The 23,078-nt window shown below is 43.7% G+C and overlaps 1 protein-coding gene across 1 annotated transcript in view; it reads right to left on the bottom strand.

The window, feature by feature from the left end:
• Nucleotides 1-384: 384 nt before the first annotated feature.
• Nucleotides 385-23,078, bottom strand: part of Mcub (mitochondrial calcium uniporter dominant negative subunit beta) — a 41,841-nt gene continuing 19,147 nt past the window's right edge. The window contains exons 2-8 of the mRNA XM_032897334.1: nucleotides 17,969-18,044; nucleotides 16,184-16,354; nucleotides 9,763-9,867; nucleotides 4,073-4,233; nucleotides 2,298-2,501; nucleotides 1,117-1,233; nucleotides 385-593 (exon numbers count right to left, since the gene is read on the bottom strand). Of these exons, the coding sequence (XP_032753225.1) occupies nucleotides 516-593; nucleotides 1,117-1,233; nucleotides 2,298-2,501; nucleotides 4,073-4,233; nucleotides 9,763-9,867; nucleotides 16,184-16,354; nucleotides 17,969-18,035 (903 nt within the window). The 5' untranslated portion in view covers nucleotides 18,036-18,044 and the 3' untranslated portion in view covers nucleotides 385-515. The remainder of the gene's footprint in view (nucleotides 594-1,116; nucleotides 1,234-2,297; nucleotides 2,502-4,072; nucleotides 4,234-9,762; nucleotides 9,868-16,183; nucleotides 16,355-17,968; nucleotides 18,045-23,078) is intronic.

Here is a 23,078-nt window from a genome sequence, read left to right as displayed (position 1 = left end):
CAGTTGAGGAAGTACCAGTATGGCGGCTGGGCCTTTGTGCCTTTGATACAGAGTTATGGCCATACAACTGTTGCACAGTAAAAGACAAAAAGAAACTGGGTGTAATGGGAAACTGGGGCAGGAGGATTGCTTGGAGTACAAGCTCGAGCCACAGTGTGAGACTGTCTCAAGAAATAAAGTTCACGGTAACAACAAGGTGAGACCAAATGAACCTAAGAACCAGAGTGAATGAATGCCGAACGCTGACCACTGAAGGCTGATCAGTTTATCCCCATGTGGAGCCCGCTCGGGAGGAGCTTGGGTAGCAGCACCCAGGCACCCAGGCCGCAAGCACCAGGACGCTCAGATCTCCAAACCCCCTGGAGTGGGATTGTCAGGGAACACTTCTGTTTCACACAAATTTATTAACCAAACTGTATCTGAAAATGCCAAGAGAAATGAACGCGGCCTTAGAAACATCCACTTGGTAAGCTATAAAACCAGCACATAGCCTGTTGATGACTAAAAGTGGGAGGTTAGTTCTTCTCGCTGACTTCCTGTCCTTGAAGTCGCAAGCGGAGGGAGTGGCGCACGTTCTCCAGGGATTCTGTAGCCTGTCGTGAGGGGAGAAAAAAGCTTGAGGTCAGAGAAAATAAGTTATATGAACACTGAGGTTTGAAGGGAATTGTACAAACTCAACACCTTGGGACAAGAAAACATTGATATTAATGAGGTAGATGCCTTGTGGGAATCTTCCTGATGTCTTTGTTCAGTTGTTTGTTTCTTTTGAGACAGGTTTCAGCATATACCTCTGGCTGTCCTGAAACTCAATCAGTAGACTGTGGTTGGCCTTGAACTCACAAAGATCTCCCTGCCTCCCTGGTGCCGGGATGTATCAAGAGTATAAGCCACAATGCCCAGCTTTAAGAATCCTTTTTTAAGAGACGAGTTTATGGCTTCATAAAGTACCAGGTAATCCTTTTCGTCGTCTTCCCCCCTCCCCCATTCATATTCTTAAAAAAAAAAAAAAGAATCCATCCCAAAGTTTTGCTAAACCATACATGAAAAATCTCAGCTTTGGGTGCATTTCCCTGTCTCCCAGACAAAGTCAGCTCGGCTGTGCTCACAGTAAAATACCTCAGCCAGGTCCTCCTTTAGCTTGTTGTATCGTTCCACATCAAAGCACTGCCGCCGTGACTTCCTGTGGAAGAACTGGAGAAACTGCCTGCTGCGAAGGGATTCGTAAGTGTAGTTCTGAAGGAGAGGGAGACAGCAGAGCGTCCTTTACGTGGAAATGCTAACCCAGCCAAGCCAGCGCAGGGAGAGAAGGGACATACGTGCCCATCTACAGTGGCCGTCAGCGCAGACAGCCCACAAAAGCAGGGCGTGCGGGGGAGTCGGGAGCACCTCTTACAGGCCGGCTGACTGGGACGAGAAAATGCACATTCTGAGAATAGTGGAAAGATTTGGCAACCTCGACCCGAAGCTACTTTCTGGGAATAACTTAATTTTTGTGGCACAAGTTCGATGTCATTAATTGAGGGAGTGGGGAATGCGGCTCAACGTTCATCCCAGTGGAGGCGTTCGTGTGTTTATCTTTCATCTGTAGGAATTAAAATTTTTCCATGCCGTAAAGACTCCATCCCACCTTGTGAAAAATGGAAGGGGTTCGTTGCTGCTGATTGTGCAAGCTAGTCTGATGTCAGCTTGACACAGACTACAGTCCTCTGAGAGAAAGGAGCCTCAGCAGAGAACTAGATCACTAGATCGGGCTGTAGGCAAGCCCGTGTGGCATTTTCTTAATTCGTGATAGGGGACAGCCAGGGTCAGTTGTGGGCAGCACCACCCCTGGGCTGGTGGTCCTGGGTGCTATAAGAAAGCGGACTGGGCAAACCAGTGAGCAGCGCTCCTCCATGGCCTCTGCCCAGTTTGAGTTCCTGCCTTGCCTTCCCTCAGAGAACTGGGATTCAGGATATGTAAGCCAAGTAAACCCTTTCCTCCCCAAGGTGCTTTTGGTCATGGTGCTTCGTTACAGCAATAAGAACCCTAACTAAGACACTGCTAGGTTCTCAACCTTCCTAACGCTGCAACCCTGTAATACACTTCCTTATGTTATGCTGAGCCCCAACCATAAAATTATCTTCATTGCTACTTCATAACTGTAATTTTGCTACTGTTTTAAACCATAATATAAATCTCTGATATGTCCAGTGATCTTTGGTGACCCCTGTGAAAGGGTCTTTTGAGGTCATGAGCCAGAGGTTGAGAACTACTGTTTTAGACAGACGCTCTGACGTACCATTTTCCTAACTACTCACCTGCTGAGTTACGATGAAGTATGCAAAAAAGACCATGGAATTGGCAAACGTAAGGAAGAACGTAACTGGCTCCATGATATCCCAGGAGTACACCCACCAAGTAAGCCAGGCCAGTGCCCCACCCTGCACAGAGAGCAGAGCTAAGCCTGCCCACAGGAGACCGCTGGTTTTGGCTTCTGACCGAGCTTCTATTCCAGCTTTGACCTGGAGGAAGGGAAAACCATTCAGTTTACGAGTTTGCTCCCTTAAGGAGAAAACAAAAACAAGAAGAAACAGTTGAACCGATGAACATTTTGCATTACTTCGGAGAGGTCATGTATGTAGAAAAATGACACTTAATGAAGTATGGATCAACTGTTTACTTCCAAATCAGTTCATTAATATTTTCTAAGTTATAAAGGTAGTATCTTCTCATTGAAAACAAACCAGCCAGGTATAGGGTCACACGTCTTTAATTCCAGCACTCAGGGGTCAGAGGCAGGAGGATTTCTGTTGAGTCTGAGGGCAGCCTGGTAAACAGAGTTCCAGGACAGCCAGGGCCACAGAGAGACCCTGTCTTAAGCGAAAACAAAACCCATGAACGCTGTAGAAGGTTTGCAGTGAGAGGCCTACGAGCCTGTTCTGACCCCATGTGAAGTCACAGGTCTGTTTTCTTTGTCCCTCCAACGCCACTCTGTGACCCTTCTCTCGGGCACTTTGTGCCTATGCCATCCTCCAAAGAGACACTCTGTTCCGTGAAGTGAAGCAGGGTCTTCTGGTAGAGGGAGCTGTCTTCTCTGGACTTGCTATGCAGACCAGGCTGGTTTTGAATTCATAGAGATCTGCCTTCCTCTGCCTCCCAAGTGCTGGGTGAAGGCAGGCACCACCATACCCAGAATATCTTTTCTCAAGAAGCAAAATGTGGATAAATAATCCAGAAAGACAAAACCAAAACAGTGTTTCTCTGCCATTCTTCCAATGCCCTTGGAGATGATTACTACATTTCTAAAATTTCTATTCATACACAAAGATTAGCTCCCAATTTAATTAATTACTTTATTTACATTTCAAATGTCCCCCTTTCTGCCCCCTACAAACCCCACACCCCTCCCCCTTTTCCTCTAATTCATTTTTTTTAATTACAAGTGGAATTACAGCTTAAAGAATGCAAGTTTCCCCCTTAAAACAGACTATCGGGTCGGAGAGACGGCTCAGTGGTTAAGAGCACTGACTGCTCTTCCAGAGATCCTGAGTTCAAATTCCAGCAACCACATAGTGACTCACAGTCATCTGTAATGGGGATCTGATGCCCTCTTCTGGTGTGTCTGTATATAAGTACACTGTAGAGTGTACTTCTATATAATAAATAATAAATAAATCTTTTAAAAAACAGACTACCACACCAAAAAAAAATAGTTTTTTTTTCCTCCATAGCTTGTAGAAAAGAACCATAGATGTTATGAGGCATTACTAACTTGCCACCCACAGTTCTCTTAGGTGGAAATGAGACCGGAGATGTAGCACTCTACAGTATCTCATTTAATAGTCTGCTATCCAGAGACTCCTGGCTGACACCAACTCTGGGGTCAGATCACCTGCTACACACTACCTCCGTTGTCTAGAGCCCTCATCTCAAAACGAGGAAGATGGTACGCAGCCCACAGGTCGCAGCTCACAGCCCGTTTTTCAGACTGAAGGAGAAAATCAACATACACAAAGCAGCCAAATGCTCCTGTGACAGGCACTCATTAACAAAGGCATCAGTCCCACACGGACAGGCTGGGGACCCTTGCTACCTGCTCCAGGGGCCGCAGCTGTTCCTGCAGGTGGTCGATCTTCGCCATCAGATGGCGCTCTCGACTCTTCTGGACCTCTTCTAAATGCAGGATGGTAAAGAGTCTGTGAACCAAGCACTTCGTGTTTTCCAGCTCGGTCCTGTGCTCTTCGCTTGGCCTTTCTGAGAAAAGGTAAGAGAGACAGTAGACATTGACTACGTGGTTTTCCTCTAGATAAGTCCAGCCAATGAAATGCGAGTCCCCGAGCCTGGCCCTCTGAGTTCTGGTGTGGGCCTGCCCGGTTGTTCCTTACTCCACAGGGATTTAGTTGATCACCAGTCTCCTACAAAGTCAGTCCGCAGTGGTTAAGTTACCAGAGAGTGGCTTAAAGTTCAACTTTGGAGGTCGGGTGTTCCTGCAACCTTTTGTAATGTGGCTTTACTGTTGCTTTAAGAAAGACACATGTGGGTATGTGTATGGTCTCGGGATGAAGACTGGCTAAATGGGTTAAACGCAATTCCTGTCTGCTGTCTTCAAGAAGCCTCAGTGACAATGACATACACGGAGAGAGAGTGAACAGACACAGAAGAGCAGCCGCTGAACTATGGGATCTGACAGAGCAGTGCGAGCTAGGACAAAGCACGTTTCGAACAAAAATGAGGAAGAATGGGGGAAATTATTATATAGTAATAAGGGGGACAATCCATTAGGAAGATATAATATATATACATATATACACATATATATATACACATACACATATATACATATACTCATATCCATATATATATCCATATACATATATACATACATGTACATATATATATGGAACATTGATGCACCCAATTTTGTAAACTCCACTGGACAAAAAGGGACAGATATGTCCAGACACAACAATAACAGGGGAGGGTCACCATGACTTCAAGGCCAGGCCAGGTTACATAGCTCCATTCTTGGCTACAAAATGAGTACCTGCCTCAAAAAATTATATAAAATATATTTTTTATAACCCCACCCGTGCATGCACACGTACATCGTGTGTGTGGTGTTTATGGGTATGTGCGTGTGTTCGAATTTTATGTGTAATCCATCCAGATTTAAAAAAATCAGTAGAAACTTCAAAAGTTAAACTCTACCATAGAATATTATATCCCAAACCTATGGGATACACATTTTTATTTATTTTTTTGTCAGCCCATGGAATTTTCTCTAAAACAGACACATGTTCTAATCAGAGTTAACGAATACAAAAAAGTAAAAAGAAAGAATGCCTTGCAGCTTACCAGACCATGATGATTATAGTAGGGTAACACTAGAAATCAGCAGTGAGAACCACTCGTTATACAAACCCGGAGACTGACAAGAAATGTTTGAATAGTAATTGGTCATTGGGAAGACTAGGAAGGAAGCAGAAACATCCTCAAAGAGAGTGAACATGAAACCACTGCTTCCCAGAACCGTGGAGAGAAGGGCGAGGGAGTTCACAACTGAGGTCTACATGAAAAAGTTAGATCTCAAATAAACAGCCCCATCTTACTGCTCATTAGAGATCTGCGTTTTACGTTACTGACATCTTCTTGTTTCAATATCGGCAGTCATGTGTGTCTTGTAATTTAGCCATTGGGCCTTAGAAGAACAGAAGCAAGATAAACCCAAAGTTAGCAGATGTGGAGCAATAAGGAGAAAGGTGGGGTTCGCAAAACAAGCTAACACGACAAGCCTTCCACCAAATTAATGTAGAGAAAAATAAAACACAAGATGTATATTACAATAGAAATGTCACCTAGAGACTCATTGAAGAATACTTTCAAGATATCTTTAACAAATTGTAAAAGTTAGAAAAAACTGACAAGCTTCAAGACATATATGACTTACCAATATCGAAGGAGATATAAATAAACCGATCTAAAATGAGTTGTAAGAATGAACCAACAGTAATCCCAACAAAGACAAGCACAGGGCTGGATGGATCTGCTGCTGAGTTCTCCTATACTTTCAAAGATATTACACCAAAGAGTTTTAAACTAGTCCATGAAATAGGGCAGTAAGGTTTCTAAATTTATTTTATATCACTGATATAAATACATATATACATATATATATATATATACAAAAAATAAAAAAAAGCAGGATAAAAACTGAACAAAAAAATCTAGCATCTAATCTAATAACCTGATCAAAAAATCTAACATAAATGCAAAGTTATCAATAAAATAGTTGGAAGTCAAATTCAACCACAGATTAAGAAGATCACATACACATCATGGTCAGGTTGGTTTTATTTCATATGTCAGGATGACACAAACAGAAATCGGTAAGCACCATAAAGCATACAAGCACAATCAAGGACAGAAATCACATGACTACCTCAACAGCTGAAGAGAAAGGACTTGGAAAACCTCAACTTCTCTTCGTGATAAAAGCCCTGAACAAACCAGGGACAGAGGGCTCATGCCCGAACATAATAAAAGCCATGTGCGACAGATAGCTGACGTTACACTGAAGAAAAATAACAGATAACACTTCCTATAAAATCCAGTGAGAGTGGGTTCCAATCCCACCAGTCTTAAATCCATAGCGTGTGCGTTCTTGTCAAGGGAAGGAAATCCAGACGACAAATAGGAAAGGAAGGAAGCGCTGAGATCTGATGAGCACTTCCAGCAAGGGACAAGGAGGTTTTCTACAAAGCAGTCGTGACTGTTCAGAGAAAGACAGAGTGTACTGGCTGGTTTTGTGTGTCAACTTGACACAAGCTGGAGTTATCACAGAAAAAGGAGCCTCAGTTGAGGAAATGTCTTCATGAGACTCAGCTGTAAGGCATTTTCTCAAGTAGTGATCAAGTGGGGGAGGGTCCAGCCCATTGTGGGTGGTGCCATCCCTGGGCTGTAGTCCTGGGTTCTATAAGAGAGCAAGCTGAGGAAGCCAGGGGGAGCAAACCAGTAAGTAACATCCCTCCATGGCCTCTGCATCAGCTCCTGCTTGAGTTCCAGTCCTGACTTCCTTTGGTGATGAACAGCAATGTGGAAGTGTAAGCTGAATAAACCCTCTCCTCCCCAACCTGCTTCTTGGTCATGATGTTTGTGCAGGAATAGAAACCCTGACTAAGACACTCAGGAAGAGGGTCCAGAGACAGGGAAGGAGAGAATGAGGGAGGGAGGTACCAAGATCCAGCAGGAAGAGGAACAAAGTCCCCTAGAGTGAAAACTAACCACAAAGAAGACACTAAAAGGGAAGCCCGTCCCTGTTCAGGAACTAGCAGAATTAAGAGGGAACTTTTAGATAACATTGTGTAAAGCCTGCTTCCCTGTGAGCCAGTGAAGGGTCAGATTAAGGGAAAATGGACTATTTCAAACGGAGCAAGATTTCAGAAATCCATAAAGAAAGTGAATATATGTCAGGGGGAAAAAAAGGTGACACAGAGGAGTAAGCCAAACACAGCTGCAGCCGTGCCCTGCCGAGGCAGGGAGCGGAAGCTACCTCAACATAAAACACTAGATTGTTTCCTTCTGGGGGGTTTGGGGGGTCTGGGGGTCTGGGGTGTTCAGTGTCTTAGGAAGGTTAATCAAAAGCCATCCAAAAAACACAATCAATGGGGGGACACAAACCTACAGATGTACAAATTGCAACACAGAAAACACAAGAAACCCGGAAAAGCCAGGCAACACGACTCTTCCAGAGAATCAGAGCTCCGCCCCTACTGACCGCAGAGACAGGAGAGACAGGTAGGGTGATGAAAATCCAGAAGTCAGGTAAAAATCAATGAAGACTTGGAGGAGACACAAACACATCGGATTTGGAGAGGAAAAGTCAGCAAAACTGCTAAAAAAAAAAGAGCAATATGGACAAACGTCAGCAACATAGGAGACTGAGGTTTTTGAAGGGTGAAAACAAGAAGAAGAAAAAAAAAAAACCCAGAAATACTGGAAATGAAAAACTTAGTGAATAAAGCACAAAACAGAGACTCAACCAAGCAGAAAAAGTATCAGGAAGGATACTGTCCTGCTTAGATCTTGCATGGACCTGAGTCATCTGGGACAGTTTTCTTAATTGAGCTTCAATTTAAAAACACATCTATCAGGTCACCTGTGAGCAAGTCTAGGGGAATTTTCTTGGTTAATGGATGGTGATGGATCGTTACCAGGTAAGGCCCATCCCACTGGGTCACAGGTTTGCCACCTCTGGACAAAGTCTACACTCCAACATCAAAAAGGAAATAAAACAGAAGCATGAATCTGAGATATGATCAGAAACCAAGTCTTTCTGATACCATCCAGAAGGGTTCTCTAAACAGAAATCACAACACCCACACCGTTCTTTTTTGGTGGAATGGACCCTTCCATAAATTTCAAAATTACATTGAGAAAATGTTTCCATCTGATAGACACTCTGTGTTTTCTCAATTGTGTTCTGTGTGTGTGTGTGTGTGTGTATGACCGTGTGTTTGTGTGTGTGTGTGTGTGTGTGTGTGTGTTTGTGTGTGTTGTGTTAGCAAACTCAAAACTCAACTAGTGTACTATGACAACAACTGATTAATGTCATGAAGCCTCTGATGGATAAGGCGAGTAGCATCCAAGAACATCGAGTGAAGAGAGAAATGGGAACGCTAAGGAACACTAGAAATAAAAGCCACCACACAGAATGAAAACTTTCCGCATGGGCTCCATTGGTGACCACGCCCTGGGGAGGCAAGAGTCAGCTTGAAGACCCACCTAGAGAAACCCCCAAGGCTGAAAATTAAAGAAAAAGACGAGAGGGGAACACTAAGAGAAAACCTAAAAACTGTAGGACACAGCTACAAAAGGCAATGTCTGCAGGCCGGGCACACCATAGGGAAAAGGAAGAAAGGGAGAGGAGGCAGAAGCAATATGTGGAGTGGAGATAATAGAAATGTCAGGAGCAAACTGCTGATGCTGAAAACGTCTCTGGTTGAGTATCTCTTACCCACAATGCTTGGGGCCAGACACTTATTTCAAATTTTGCTTATGTTTCAGATTTTGGAATCTTGGCTCAGCATGAGAGATCTTGGAGGTAAATACAACATTTAATATATATATATATATATATATATGATTTTATTATATATGTAATATGTGCATATAGATTATGCTAAGCAAACATTGTGTCCCTGAGGTATACCCTACCCTCCATGTATCTGCCTTCTGACTGTAGCCAAAGGACTCATAAATAGTGGGAGTTTACGTTATACCAACATCAGAAAGGTTTGGCTTTCCAATCTTCAGATTAGGATTGTTCAACCTAGAGTTTGAAATTAAAAGAAAAACTTGAAAGAGTTAAGACCTCTACTTTCATATTTGGCCTGTGAATGAGTCTGGAAGTCCTCATTCCTTAACAGCAACTAAAAAGGGGAACAAACCAACACCCAGCCACTCTCCTGAGAGCTGCAAGAGCTGAGCTCAGGCCACTCTACCTTGGCTGTGTTCAGTTTGGTCTGATCTTAGAAGCTAAGCAGGGTCTGTCCTGGTTAGTACTTGGACGGGAGAACTGAGGTTACAGGGAAACTACAGCCCTCCATGTTGAGTAGACTGAGAATTGCCACTCTTAAGATTTTTAAGGTGTCAGGGCATTCAGGAGAGAGGGTCATACCACATTTTACCCAGTTTTCAGAACTCTGTGCTCAACAAGGTTGCTTTGCTCTCTGTAAAAGCCTCCTACTAAAGCAAACGTTAAGATGGCTGAGGGCCTTTGCTTACCTTTCTCGTGACGCCGGATGTCATATGGTAGGTTGTTGATGACGAGCTTAAAGTCTTTCATTAGCAAGGTGTCCATCAATGTTGAGGCTGGAATCTCACTGCCGTCTGAAAGAAACAACACAGAACTAAGTCTGCTTTGAAGCAGTGGGTTCCTCGTCCCGACATTGCAAAAACTAAGACTGCGGCTTTCATAACGCAGGTGGGGGCATTTGCCTTCGGGTAGCTCCCCTTTCTCACGAAGGGAATCTTCCCTGGTTGCTTCATTACCTCCCATTCCACTGGACCACAGGTAACAGGCAGGCCTTCCTCTCCCACTATGCCAGATGGACTGAAATCCAGACCAACGTCTGTGGTTAGGATGCTCTGCAAAGATTCAGGGAGGCAGGAATTGCACAGGAAGACCACGCCCATGGAGGCAGCAGTATCTGGGCTGACTTTGCACTCTCTTGAGCTGCGGTCTTCAGGATGGTCCTGAGCAGGCCTGCTCTGCTTCCGCATGTTGTTGCACAGTGTACCTCAAGCAGAAAAAACCATCACCAGCCTGGAAGGTGAACTAACTGCCGGGGCCTGAGCCCTGGCCGTGATCAGAGCCAGGAATGTGCCTGGCATTCTTGAGATTTGCCTGAGAGAAACCAGGCCTGCTCCGGTGTAGGTGAAATCATGAAATCACTTAGGGGCACTGCTATGCAAGTCCTTTGCTTTGGACTTACTGTGAAATTGTTCTCCATTTCTGTTTCCTTTTCTTTTCATTCTTTGATATATGGTGTGTACTAGTTATGCTCCAGTTGCTGTGAAAACCACCCGACCAAAACCAACTTTTGGGGGGAAGAGTTCATTTGGCATGTAGGTCATCATTGAGGGAAGCTGAGAGGTGACCTCAAGATAGGCATGGAAGCAAAGACCGCAGAGGAACACTGCCTGCTGGTTTGTTCTCCATGGCTTCTTCCCTTTATTTCCTGGTACAATCCAGAACCACGTGGCTGGGACAGCATTTATAGTGGGCTGGGCCCTTCCACACCAATTGCGAATGGAGAAAATGTCCACAGATATTCTGTCTTAGTTACTGTCCTATTGCGGGGAGGAGATACTGTGACCAAGGAAACATTTAGAAGAAAGCATGGAGACTTGCTTACAGGTTCAGGGGGTGAATCCATGATCATCAGGGTAGGGAGTGGGTGGTTTGTAAGCAGGCAGGGCTCTGGAACAGCAGCTGAGAACTCGTATCTGATTCACAAGTTCCAAGTGGAGAGACACTGGACTTAGCGTGGACTTTGGAAACCTGAAAACCCACCCCCAATGACACACAAGGCCACACCTCCTAATCCTTCCCAAACGGTTCCATTAATTAGGGCTCAGTCATTCAAATGTATGAACCTGGGAGAGGGGACATTCTCATTCAAACTGCACACCCACAGGCCAATTTGACAGCAATTCTTCAACTGACAGTTCCTCATTCATGCATCAAATTGGCAGATGATGATGATGATGATGATGATGATGATGATGATGATGATAATAATTTCTAACCAGCACAAGGTTTCATATTTGTGATCTACCCTCAAACTTATAATGTAGCAAAAGATGACCTTGAACTCCTGATTCTCCTGCTTTTCAGGTGCTACACCACTACATCTGGAGGGATCCCCATTGGGATGCTACTCATAACATTAGTGTGCACACAAGTGCACCGATAAATCATATCCATGCAGTATTGACTCTGTCTTCATTCTTCTTTAGTCTTGAGTCACTTATGATATGCTCTCATACCCTGAGATGGCCTTTGGAACCAGGTGTTAGTAGCGGAGCCCAGAAGGCAAACCTGGGCTCATCCAATCTGCTTTTGCCTCTCCCTGAGCCTGGATTTCTACCACTTCCACTCAAAGAACACACTCTCCTGATTAGCTAAAGTTCATCACTGCTGCTTACAGCCAAGGCCATGACATATATAAATATACATAAATATATAGAGAAAGAGAGCCATAGATAGATAGATAGACAGACAGACAGATAGGGATAGATATAGATAGACAGATAGATATGCTGGCAGTGACTTTTTTTTTATTTAGGAGTACTGTGTCGCTGTCTTCAGACACACCAGAAGAGGGCATCAGATCCCATTACAGATGGTTGTGAGCCATGTGGTTGCTGGGACTTAAACTCAGGACCTGGAAAAGCAATCAATGTTTTTAACCAATGAGCCATCTCTCCAGCCCCAGGCAGTAGCATTTCAATTTTCTTGTTTTTAATTATTGGAGGTGACTTATTGGTGTTCGTTCAAAACTTGATAGCACAAACTGGGCATGGCGGCACACACATTTCATCCCAGCAGCCAGGAGGCAGAAGCAGGCAGATCTGTGGGTTCAAGGCAAACCTGGTCCATACAGTGAGTCCCAGGCCATCTGAAGGCCACACAATGAGACCTTCACTTAAGCGAAACAACCCTCAGTATCCCAATAGCACCCAAAAGTATCAACCACCACACGGGCTCACAGCTTTTTAGCACGGAAAAGAAGGCAAAGGCACAAGGAGATTGGGTGGAGAGAGAAAAAATAGATGTGACTACATCTAAAAATTAAATTGCACTCATATGATTTATGAGAACAAATAGAGACCAAGAAGAGAATTTAATAGCATTTTCAAATGTCCCAGAGATAGAAGATTGAACTACAAGAGCTATTCGAGAGGATAGGAAGTAAAGTCAGTCAACAGCTGTAGGCAAAAACTGAAATTTGGACTGGTCAGGACACAAGAAGGGGTTTAAATAAAACAACAATAAGAAGAAGAAATCGCTTTAAGACAAAAACTTTGGGGTCATAAACCACACGGCATCTTTTTTTTTTTTTCCTTTTCCAGAGCTGAGGACCGAACCCAGGGCCTTGCACTTGCTAGCCAAGCGCTCTACCACTGAGCTAAATCCCCAACCCCACCACACAGCATCTAAATATAGAACCAATAGCCATCAAACATGGACTTATCATTAAAAGGAAAATAGCTTCAACTGCAGGTACCATGACCGAACGTCCCCTCTGCATCCAGACAAGACAAAGCACTCCTCGTTAAATCCCCTCCAGGATTAAACCTTTGTACCACATTCCCCAGATGTTGTCTGAAGGCCACGATGTGTAACTCTCTTGGGAAGTCCACCAACCCTCCTGAGTGTGTCCTTCTTAAATGAAATTTCCTAATCCCTAACCTTGTCTCATCTCTGAATTCTTACTCGGAAGATCAAGGTTCTAGAAACGTGGGGTAGGGGTCTCGGTCTGATCTCTGCGTCTCTCAGACCTCCTCACCCTTAACCCACCAGGAACAAAGCCAGAACAAGATGTTCATATTCTGGAATGTTCACTAACCTTTGACTTAGCTCCATTTGGCTCATTACCGGCACCATTCCATGGTACCTCTTCCTCGATAGCCAATTCGGTTCAAAGTAAAGTCACAGTTTCCGACTTCTCATCACGACAGGACTATTAGCTCTAGGGCCAGCAGGCATTTCCCAGTTGCTGTCTGGCTTTGCAGCTGGTATTCGTAGAAACTTGTCCCAAGACTTGGTGCTTTTTCAAGCGCACACATACATATATATCTCATATATATCACATACACATATATGCACACACATATACATATTTTCCAGTCCCCCTCCCCCCGCCCCATTTCTCTCATCCCCACACTGCATTTCAGCTTAGCACTTAGGAATGCTTCAGGTATGTGGGGATCATCAGGGGAGAAGGAAGTCTCCAGCCTACTTAAAAACCAAAACCCACAGTGTGGCTTTAATGTAGGCCAGGTGTTAAGAAAGCAAACTCATTGGGCAGTGCGTGGAAAACTAGTGCTGGGCAGGGAGTTCTCTCTGTTCTCCAGAACAGCCCACACGTAATTACAGAGTGAAATATACTCTAGGAAAGTTCTGGAAGTGTATTTCCTCCTGCCCAGGTGTCTGCTCATATATTCAGCCAAAGCTGTTTCGGCGACAGTAACCAGTGTGCCCAGCGAAGGCTGCTCTCACGGTGGGGAAGAACCTGGCGGGCTGCCTCCTGGCTGGCTCTGTGGCTCTACCGTTCCAGGAGGCAGTTAGTCAAGTCCGCAGCTGCCTCTGTTGCTAGAATCTGGCTGTTTGGGCTCCTGCACAGTTGGGTGAGACCATGTTCCCACGAATTAGCAAAAACAAAAACAAAAACAAAACCCCAAAAATGGGCAGATCTATGGGCCAGTTCAGGTCACACTTTTCAAGTGCAAACTAAACACAAGTAAATTCCACCTGTGCCCTATTTTCTTAAAAACACCAAACAAGCCATCAAACAAACAAACAAACAAACAAACAAAAAACCCAGCAACACAATGACTTTTTTAATCCGACACCCCAAGTGTCGTTTAAAAAGAAGCACATTTAGATAACTTCAACTAAAAACTTCGGTAAAGTATTTTCAACTCAACTCACAGTCCCATTTCCTTAGGGAAAAAAATTGCTGCGTTTCTGTCTTCCCTGTGCTGTGTTTTCTAAGTTACTAAAGTTATTTGGGGAAACGTCAGCCATTTTTACCCATCCACCCTGCCCACCTTTCTTCACTCATTTACTGGACAGTTATGCGAAGGCACTGCTTGTTTTGACCCCGTCTGAGCTCTGCGTGTCTGTGCATCTGTCTGTCGCCGGTTCCCAGGACAGACAGGAAAGCCCTGGATTCCCAGTGCTTCTGTGGCTCAGTTATCTGGAAAGCCATTGTGGCCACGGGTGGGAAGAAGCTCACCTTTCTGTCCTTACAAGAACCTACTAGCCTGTTCCAACCTGCTCTCCTCACCTCTGAGCGTTCCTCCTCTAGCCCTTGCTGCCTCCTTTGGGAGGCTACGGCCAATGGAAGGCCTCTGCATCCGGAGTTCCTGGGAACTGCAAAGTCCCTCTCATCTCCTCCAGGTCCCTCTCATCAACTCCACATCCCTGTCACCTCCTCCAGGTCTCCCTCATCTCTCCAGGCCCCCTTATCTCCTCCTGGTGTCCCTCTTCTTCTCCATGTTCTTCTCTTCTTGTCTAGATCTTTTCTCAGCCCTGACCTGCAGACTCAGCCATCACAATCCCGTGGTCCTTACTCTATTTTCTCCATTAAGTTTTACTAATAAACATTCTGCCTAATTATTACTTTATCTCGTTTATTTTTCCTCCTAAAAATGTAAGTTCTACTAAGAGCAGGAGTTTTTGTCTCTGCGACTCTTTGCTAAGTCTCTAGCTTATGTATGTTAGATGCTCAACAAATATTTGGTGGACGAGTAAATTCTTTCACCTCTATGTTTACAACATCTGTATCTATCCCTTAATTCGTTCTTAACTTGGCTAGGGAAAAAGTTGTTTACTTTTCTTGTTTAGCCTTTTTTTTTTTTAAATTATGTGTTCATGTGTGGGTTTGTGCATGTGCATGCAATGCCAGTCATGGCCAGTAGAGGGCGATAGATGCCCTAGAGATGGAGTTACAGAGACCTGACTGCTGCTAAGGAGGGGGTGTTGGAACCCCACTTGTCTTGCTGACTCATTCTCCCAGCCGTGTTTATTTCCTTTTCAAGACGACAACAGTAATCATTAACTTAAATAAGCTTCTATGGAACTTTTAATACATAAAAAGAATGATAATTTATTGATGTTTATGGACCTTTGAATATTGAACTGATAAAAATAATTCCTTTCTTAATTTTAGGGGCAGTTGGTCTAAAACTATTTCATGCAATGAGAATATAAAGCCCATATCATATATTTAAATACATAAATGATTAGCTCCCACTTCTAATATTAAAATGTATATTTTCCTAAGGACTAATTCTATGGAAGTGTCCCTGAGTGTAATTGCTCTATAACAAAGATTAATTCACTATGTGTGCATTTTTCTACTGGCTACTTTAATTGCACAAAATACACCTTATTCCCAATTATTCAAATTTTGCAGAAAATTACACACTAATGCCATTCTACTAAAATTTTCTCATAGGAAAGAGTCTCTGACTGTTTATAAAATAAATAACTGAAATCAAAACTAAACTTATTTCATCTTCTTTTATTAAAGAATTGGGACATTCTTTTTGTTTTTTTTTTTTTTTTTTTGTTTTTTTTCGAGTTGGGGACCGAACCCAGGGCCTTTGCTTCCTAGGCAACTGCTCTACCACTGAGCTAAATCCCAACCCCTCTTTTTGTTTTCTTAATTGTATGTTGAGATACTTTCTTGCTACATAGCCCAGACTGGCTTTGAATTCTCGATCTTCCCGCCTCAACCTCATAAGCACGTACCACTGTGCTGGCTTTGACCTATTATTTTAATAGTACTGGTATGCAAGATAATGAATTATATAATGTATATACTATGACAGGTTACATCATTTATTATACAAAGCAATTCTCTCTATGAAAGGAAAGAGCCAAGGAGAAAGAAGACGCACGGATACACACCTGCCGTGACCATGGCTGCAGTTTTGATGCCTTTATCTTCATTCCGTAAATCCTGAAGGAATGAGCCTACTGTCGACAACATTGGCTTCACCACAAACTGGCAGCGTTCCTTTCTGGATGGCAGGGTGAGGGTTACAAAGGGAAGACCATGTCTATAATTAACTGTTATTTCTGTTAAGAAAAAAAAAAACCAAAACAAAACAGTAAAACATAAACATGAAGCCTTAAAACTTTAAAATGTGAGAATTTACCAGGACTAGAGAGATGGCTCAGTGGTTAAAAATACTGATTGCGGGGTTGGGGATTTAGCTCAGTGGAAGAGCACTTGCCTAGGAAGCACAAGGCCCTGGGTTCGGTCCCCAGCTCAAAAAAAAAAAAAAAAAATACTGATTGCTTCTGCAGAGGACCCAGGTCTGGTTCCCAGCACCCTTGTGAAGCTCACATGGTCTGTAGCCTCAATTCCAGGGGATTCAATAACTGTTTTGGTCTCCATGTGCTCCCGCATGCATGTGGTACATGTACATACATTCAAGCGAGCACATATACACGTAAAATAAATATTTAAATGAAATAATGTAAACTTCAGTAATTTATGTGTTTTATCGAGCATTTTGTATGTGCATTTGTGTTCAGATCAAACTCACCCACCGTTCCCTCCAATTGTCCCTCTCCCCTCCACCGTGCACCCCTCAGTCCCCAATTTAATGTGCCCCTTTTTTCTTTTAAAAAGCCCACCACTGTTGGGCATGGTGGAGCAGACCCTTAATCCTGGTCCTGGGGAGGAAGAGGCATGTTGGATCGTTATGAATTCTAAGCCAGCCTATCTACAGAGGGAGGTACTGGACAGCCAATACATAGTGAGACCTTGTCTCAAAGCAAAATGATAACAAAAAATAAAACAAAAAACCCCAAAATGACAGGGTAGGTCATGGGCCATGGAGTGGGTTTTACACTCAATCCAAAAGTGAACTACAGCAACTCCCATAACATTCTTGCCACTCGAGTGCCACTGGCATTGACTGCCAGGCTGTGTTACTATAGCTTGTGTTACTATACAAATGAGTGAGACTGTCAAAAAGTTTGCTCTCTCCCGTCTATAAACAGAACCTTCTAGCATTATGAAAGCTAGTCGGTAGAGGTGAAGCTTCCAGTGTGTGTATCCCAGATTAATTTCTTTATGCTCCAAGTATGTGGTTGTCTCCAGCAGTGGGGTCTTAACGTCAAGTTCTAGAGGATGTGTGTGTCCTATGCACAGTACTGACCAACAATTCAAAAAGAAGTAACTCGTGCCCAGCCCTGGGCTTTTTGATTGATAGCCTGTGGTGACTGGGAGAGGCATTAGAAAGTAATAAAGGAATGTTTCTGCTTATACATGGAATCCATATATCTTGGAATTCCTGTAAGATTTGTATGATATGGTGTCTGCACTCTGCTAACGTTTGTCATTGTATGCACCGCAGGCCTGCCATCCCACGGCAGCTTGTACTGACTTCCCGGCATCATCGTCATCTGCTCAAAGTCTTCCCAGGCAAAGATCTTTAGGGCAGAAACTGACTCATCTGTATCTGGTGTATCTTCAGTTTCTCTGGTTGTTGGATAAAGTTTGCGAAAGGCATCACTGGAGATGGGATCCTGATAGAAGGGCAAGAAACCACACACCACCAGCAGCTGAGGTGGGGCGGGCAGAGTCTGCTCAGCTCAAGACTGCACCGCCCACTGTATTTGGAAGAATGGAAACACATAAGCAAGTCATAAACCAAAGAAAAGATAAAAGAAAAACCTTACCGTCCTGTGACGTCACTGTTCCATAATGGAGTGCTTGGTGGTATTTTGGATTTCCATAGAGTTTCATACATGAAACCTGTAAGAAAGAATTGTCTCTTTAAAAAGCAAATGGGAAAGCCAAATGCCAGGAGATTCTTTGTCAGCTCGAAGGACAGGCATGGTGAAATGTGAACTTTTGTGTGTGCGCCCTACGCATGCTGGGTGTGGTGGTTTGAATGAGAATGGCCCCCATAGGCTTGTAGATAAATGCTTGGTGTGCAGTTACTAAAATTGTTTAAAAGGGACTAGGAGGTGTGGCCTTGTTGGAGGGGGTGTGGCCTTGTTGGAGGAGGTGTGGCCTTGTTAGAGGATGGGTGTCATTGGGGATAGAGTTTGAGTTTGAGGTTTAAAAAGCCCATGCCAGACCCAGTCTCTCTGTCTCATCTTACAGATCAGATGTAAGCTCTCAGCTGCTGCTCCAGTGCCCTGCCTGCCTGCCTGCCTGCCTGCCTGCCTGTCTGTCTGTCTGCCTGCCTGCTGCCTGCCTGCCTGTCTGTCTGTCTGCCTGCCTGCCACCACTGCTCACCATGGTGACTGTGGACTAAACTTACAAAACTGTAAGCAGGCTCCCAGTGAAACACTTTCTTTTATAAGTTCTTTTGTAAGTCACGGTGTCTCTTCACAGCAGTAGAGCAGTGACTAAGACACCAGGCGTTAAACATATCACAGGCGACGAGTTCTACTGAACATCATATGCCACACTAATATAAGGCCATTTACTTGAATTTTATTTCTCAAATTATAACCTATTATCAAGTCCCAGAAGAAAAATTTTTGTTTGTTTGTTTGTTTGTCTGCTTTGATACACGGTCTCTTTCTACAGCCCATACTGTCCTGGAACTCTCTTTGTAGGTGAGGCTGTCTTCGAACTCATAGAGATCCATCTGCCTCTGCTTCTCAAGGGCTGGGATTAAAGCCACGCACCACTATGCCTGGCTTTGATCTCCTAAAATGGATATACCTCAGTTGATAAGCCATATTGTAGTTTTCTGTGCTTGTCCAATGAATGTTATAATGCTATTACTTTTACTGGAATGAGATGAAAATTGAGGAAAACATACACATTGCAGAAATATGAGGTTTCAGTCAAATAGTTCTTTAAAACTGCTTTACGATTCAAACACTTCTCCCTGTGCACAAACCCAAGGAAGAACAGCTTCCTGTCAAAAGCCCTGCCACTCTGAACCCCACATGCCCCGCCCCAGCATTCACAATTACTGACCAAGCTTGTGCACTGTCTGACTCTCTAAAACGTCGTGATCTTCTCCTGAGGCTAATTCTGTGGCAGAGTCTGTGCAGAGCTAACGACATTGAGGTTTAAAGGAAACACCTCAATCCTATCGGCCCTGAATGCACCCGTGTGTGTGTGTGTGTGTGTGTGTGTGTGTGTGTGTGTGTGTGTGCATGCACGTGCACACATGCAGGAACCCTGACTTCTTAAACATTCTCCTTTAGATTTACTTATTTTTATTTTATGTTCATGAATATTTTGCTTGCTTGTACATCTATGTACTACATGCGTGCCTGGTATCCACAGAAGCCAGACAAGGGCATGGGATCCCTTGGACCTGAAGTCACAGGCAGTTGTAAGTTGGGGTCGAATGGCTTGGATGCTTGGAGTTGAACCCAGATCCTCTGAGAGAATGGCGCTCTTAACCAACTTGTCAACCTGCCAGCCCCTTGAGCAGGGAGTTCAATGCTATACAGAGTAGAACCCGATCTCAAAACAGTAACAGGAAGGTGCAAGAGTTTAATACATATATGCATATGTGATTTAAACTTTACATACTGGTCTACTATTGGGTATGTGTGGGCAGGTAGATGGATGGGTTGCACATGTACACGATGGGAAAGACCTGTTCAGTAAAATGCACAAAAACATCATTTAGACCCTTGCCTAGCTCCAGCTGACATACAAGGATGAAATGCTGCCACTCGAAAGCAGAACCAGAGCTTTCCTACAAGGAGAAGAGACATCTGCGATGAGTGGACCCACCGGGAACTGGCATCATTTGGAAATTGATGAGGGCCAGAAAAGCAGTTTATATTTAAGCTTCTTGGTCGAAAGGCAACAGTGAGCTGCTCGTCTGGGAAAGTGGGAACAGCAGGCTTCCGAGAGAGGCCTTTGGAGGATGCTCTAATTACCGTGCTGCGCGAAGCTGCCTGTGACGCAAGTCTCAGCGTGCGTGCTGTAATTTGCCCTCGCCACACCCACAAGTCCGCCAGCCACAGAATCAAAATATAGACTTGATATTTTTGTAAAACCAATAACTTATACACATTGAAATGAGTAGAAATATCATCTACTGTCTCAAACAAGGTATTTTTCTCTGTCTGTTTATAAAGTTCAGAGCCTGCATACATGTATTCTAGCATTCAAATACTCTCTGTATAGACACACCCATTCATTCAAATCAGTACACAAAGTTAGCCACAACTTTTAAATACAGCAGATGTGCATAAAGACTCTTTGCACAGTGAACGAGTTAACTCCTTATCGGGAAACAAAGAAGAGTTATATAAAGATAGTGTTTCCAGGTTTCTTTAGCCATCACATAACTCCAAACCAATACGCACCCTGTGTGGTAAACCTGGAGATAACAGATCCCTTCACTGTAGACATGAATACACAGAGAACTAATAAAAAACCACCCCGAATAGTGTCCGTACATCTAACGTCATCTGGACAGCAGTTCTAGTGTCTTATATACTAAGCAATTACTACGCGCTGAGTGACTCGCCAGTCTTTAGAACTCTTGCCATCTAGCTAACCTTGCCTGCTTTGTTCTTACAGTGGCAGACATCTTTCTGGGTCCTTCAGATGCAATACGTTTCACCGAAACTTGGTTAGAATCCCAGTCCCTCCTCCCACCCGAAGACTTTGCTGCCCTAAATGGTTTTTCAATTATTGTTTCCCACGGGTGGATAAAGTGTGGTTGAGTTTCTCCTGTCCTCTGACTGCTTTCTGCCCGTGCCCGCCTTCCTCCTTGCCTTGAGAAGCCTGGCTGCACTGACTACCCCTCTCCCCTCACCCTTCCCACATTCCTTACCCACGGCTACCTGGCTTGTAGCCTTTCACTTTCCAGAAATCACTCCCAGAAGGCTCCGAGTTCTTCCTCAGTAAATCAACTGAAAACTTAAGTTATCACTGGCTTTGCAGAAGCCTTAGCCGAGTTTCCTCCACACCCTTCCCCCTCGAAACTTTCCTGTCTCCCGTAATTCCACATTTCCTTAGTCTTGTCACACCTTCTCAGACTCACTTTCAGATGCCCTTTCTTGTCCACGAGAAACAACCTGTCCTCAATCTTCACAGACAGTGGAGTCAGCAGTGTCTCCCTGCTCACATGGTCTCAACTGCACTGCTGTGCTGTTGTCCTGAGGAAGCATCTCCAATCTGGAGCCTCTTTCTAAGATGCAAATACATATCTGGGACCTTCTGAGGAGCTGCCCAGCTCCCACACTCCCGTATTTTCTAAGACGCTCTGTGCTTTCAACTAACGGATGCTAGGCCTCCCTAAAGCATGTCTATGTCACGTGACTGCCGGTTACCTCTCTGTAACTGGGCAGACATCTGCTCCAAAGCGGGCCATTGAGATTCCAACCACAGAGATCTGACTGAGCCTAAGATTATGTTCAAATCATAATTCTACATGCTGCCAGGGAGAATATAAACTACCTTTTGGGAAACCTAGCAATGTCCCTCTAAATATACAAAATCCTAAGCCCAACAATGTTACCCCTGAGCGTAAGCCAAAAAAAAGAGATCATTGTGAATGTGCTCAAATGACAGATATAAAATACATACATGTGATAATACACACACATATATACATATCCTATGTGTGATGTGGCTAAGTGTTACTGTATGTAATACTGCTTTTCATGAGTGTTAAAAACAAGAGATTACACAAGTCATCATTAGTACAATGAATAAATCATGATACATTTTATTTATATATTATATATTTACATATAATAATATATATTTATATATTGTATACTAATATAGCAGTGTGATATGAAGTAACAAAAACAAATATAAAATATTGCATCCAGTAAGATTCCACTTAATTAAAACAACCAAACGGGAAAGTACTCTATAATGTGGGAAGGCAGAAGAGCTACACGTCAGAATGGGCACAAGGAAGCTTCTGGAATGTTTCTGATCTCTTTTTTTGCTCTGGCTTCATCGCAAAAGTCCATTAACCTTTCTACAAAACTGCACAGCTCCAGTGCGAACGTTGTTCTGCAAGACTCAGCTAAATCGGGCCAGGGAGCGAGAGCTAGACCCGAACTCTCCTCTCCCACTGCTCCCGATAGTTGGGTTGGGATACGAATCCTTGCATCGTGAATGTGCACGAAATAAAAGACCAAAGCGTAGTAAGGCATCAGGAAGGAACAACTGAGGAAGGAGAGCTTCCTGTGGGATCAAGACGGGGACAGGGCACTCACTGACAACAGTGATCTGGAAGAAGGGAGTTGACACTCAGAGGTCTGACTGGATGGTGCTGGCTCCGTCATCTTCAACGCTTTGATGCCCGGTTGTCTGAGATACTCGGAGGCAGAGAACCCCAGGGAACTGCACAGCTGCAGCTCCATTCAAGTCTTGCAAACCAGCACCTAAATGCTTCGTCTTTCTGTCACCACAGACACATTTAATGATACAACTAATTCCTTTTGAAACTCCCTTATAAAATATTTTAAGGTAAGATTTTGAAATAAAACCTGTTGAAATAAACGTAAAAGACTATAATTGGGAGTTGTGAAATTTACACTTTAAATATATATGATATGTATATCTGTCATCTCTGCTCTGAACTTACAATTTTATATTTCGATTTGGATCTTTTCCTAAAATGTAGTGCATATGTTCAGGTCTATATCCATACCCTTTTGCTTCTCGTTTTGAAGCTTCTACCTTATTGTCTGTATTATAATTTCATTATCAAAATATTTTGGCATATCAGCCCCTGTCCCTGCCATTTACCAGGCCACCATGCCTGATACCTGATGAAGACAACCCTGACCTGAACTCTGACCTTCTCGGAAGATGGAGAAGGAATGACAGAGG

This window comes from Rattus rattus, chromosome 3, assembly GCF_011064425.1.
Source record: "Rattus rattus isolate New Zealand chromosome 3, Rrattus_CSIRO_v1, whole genome shotgun sequence".
Taxonomy (NCBI): Eukaryota; Metazoa; Chordata; class Mammalia; order Rodentia; family Muridae; genus Rattus; species Rattus rattus.
Note: the sequence above shows the minus strand (reverse complement) of the source record. Positions and strands in the feature narration are given on the sequence as shown.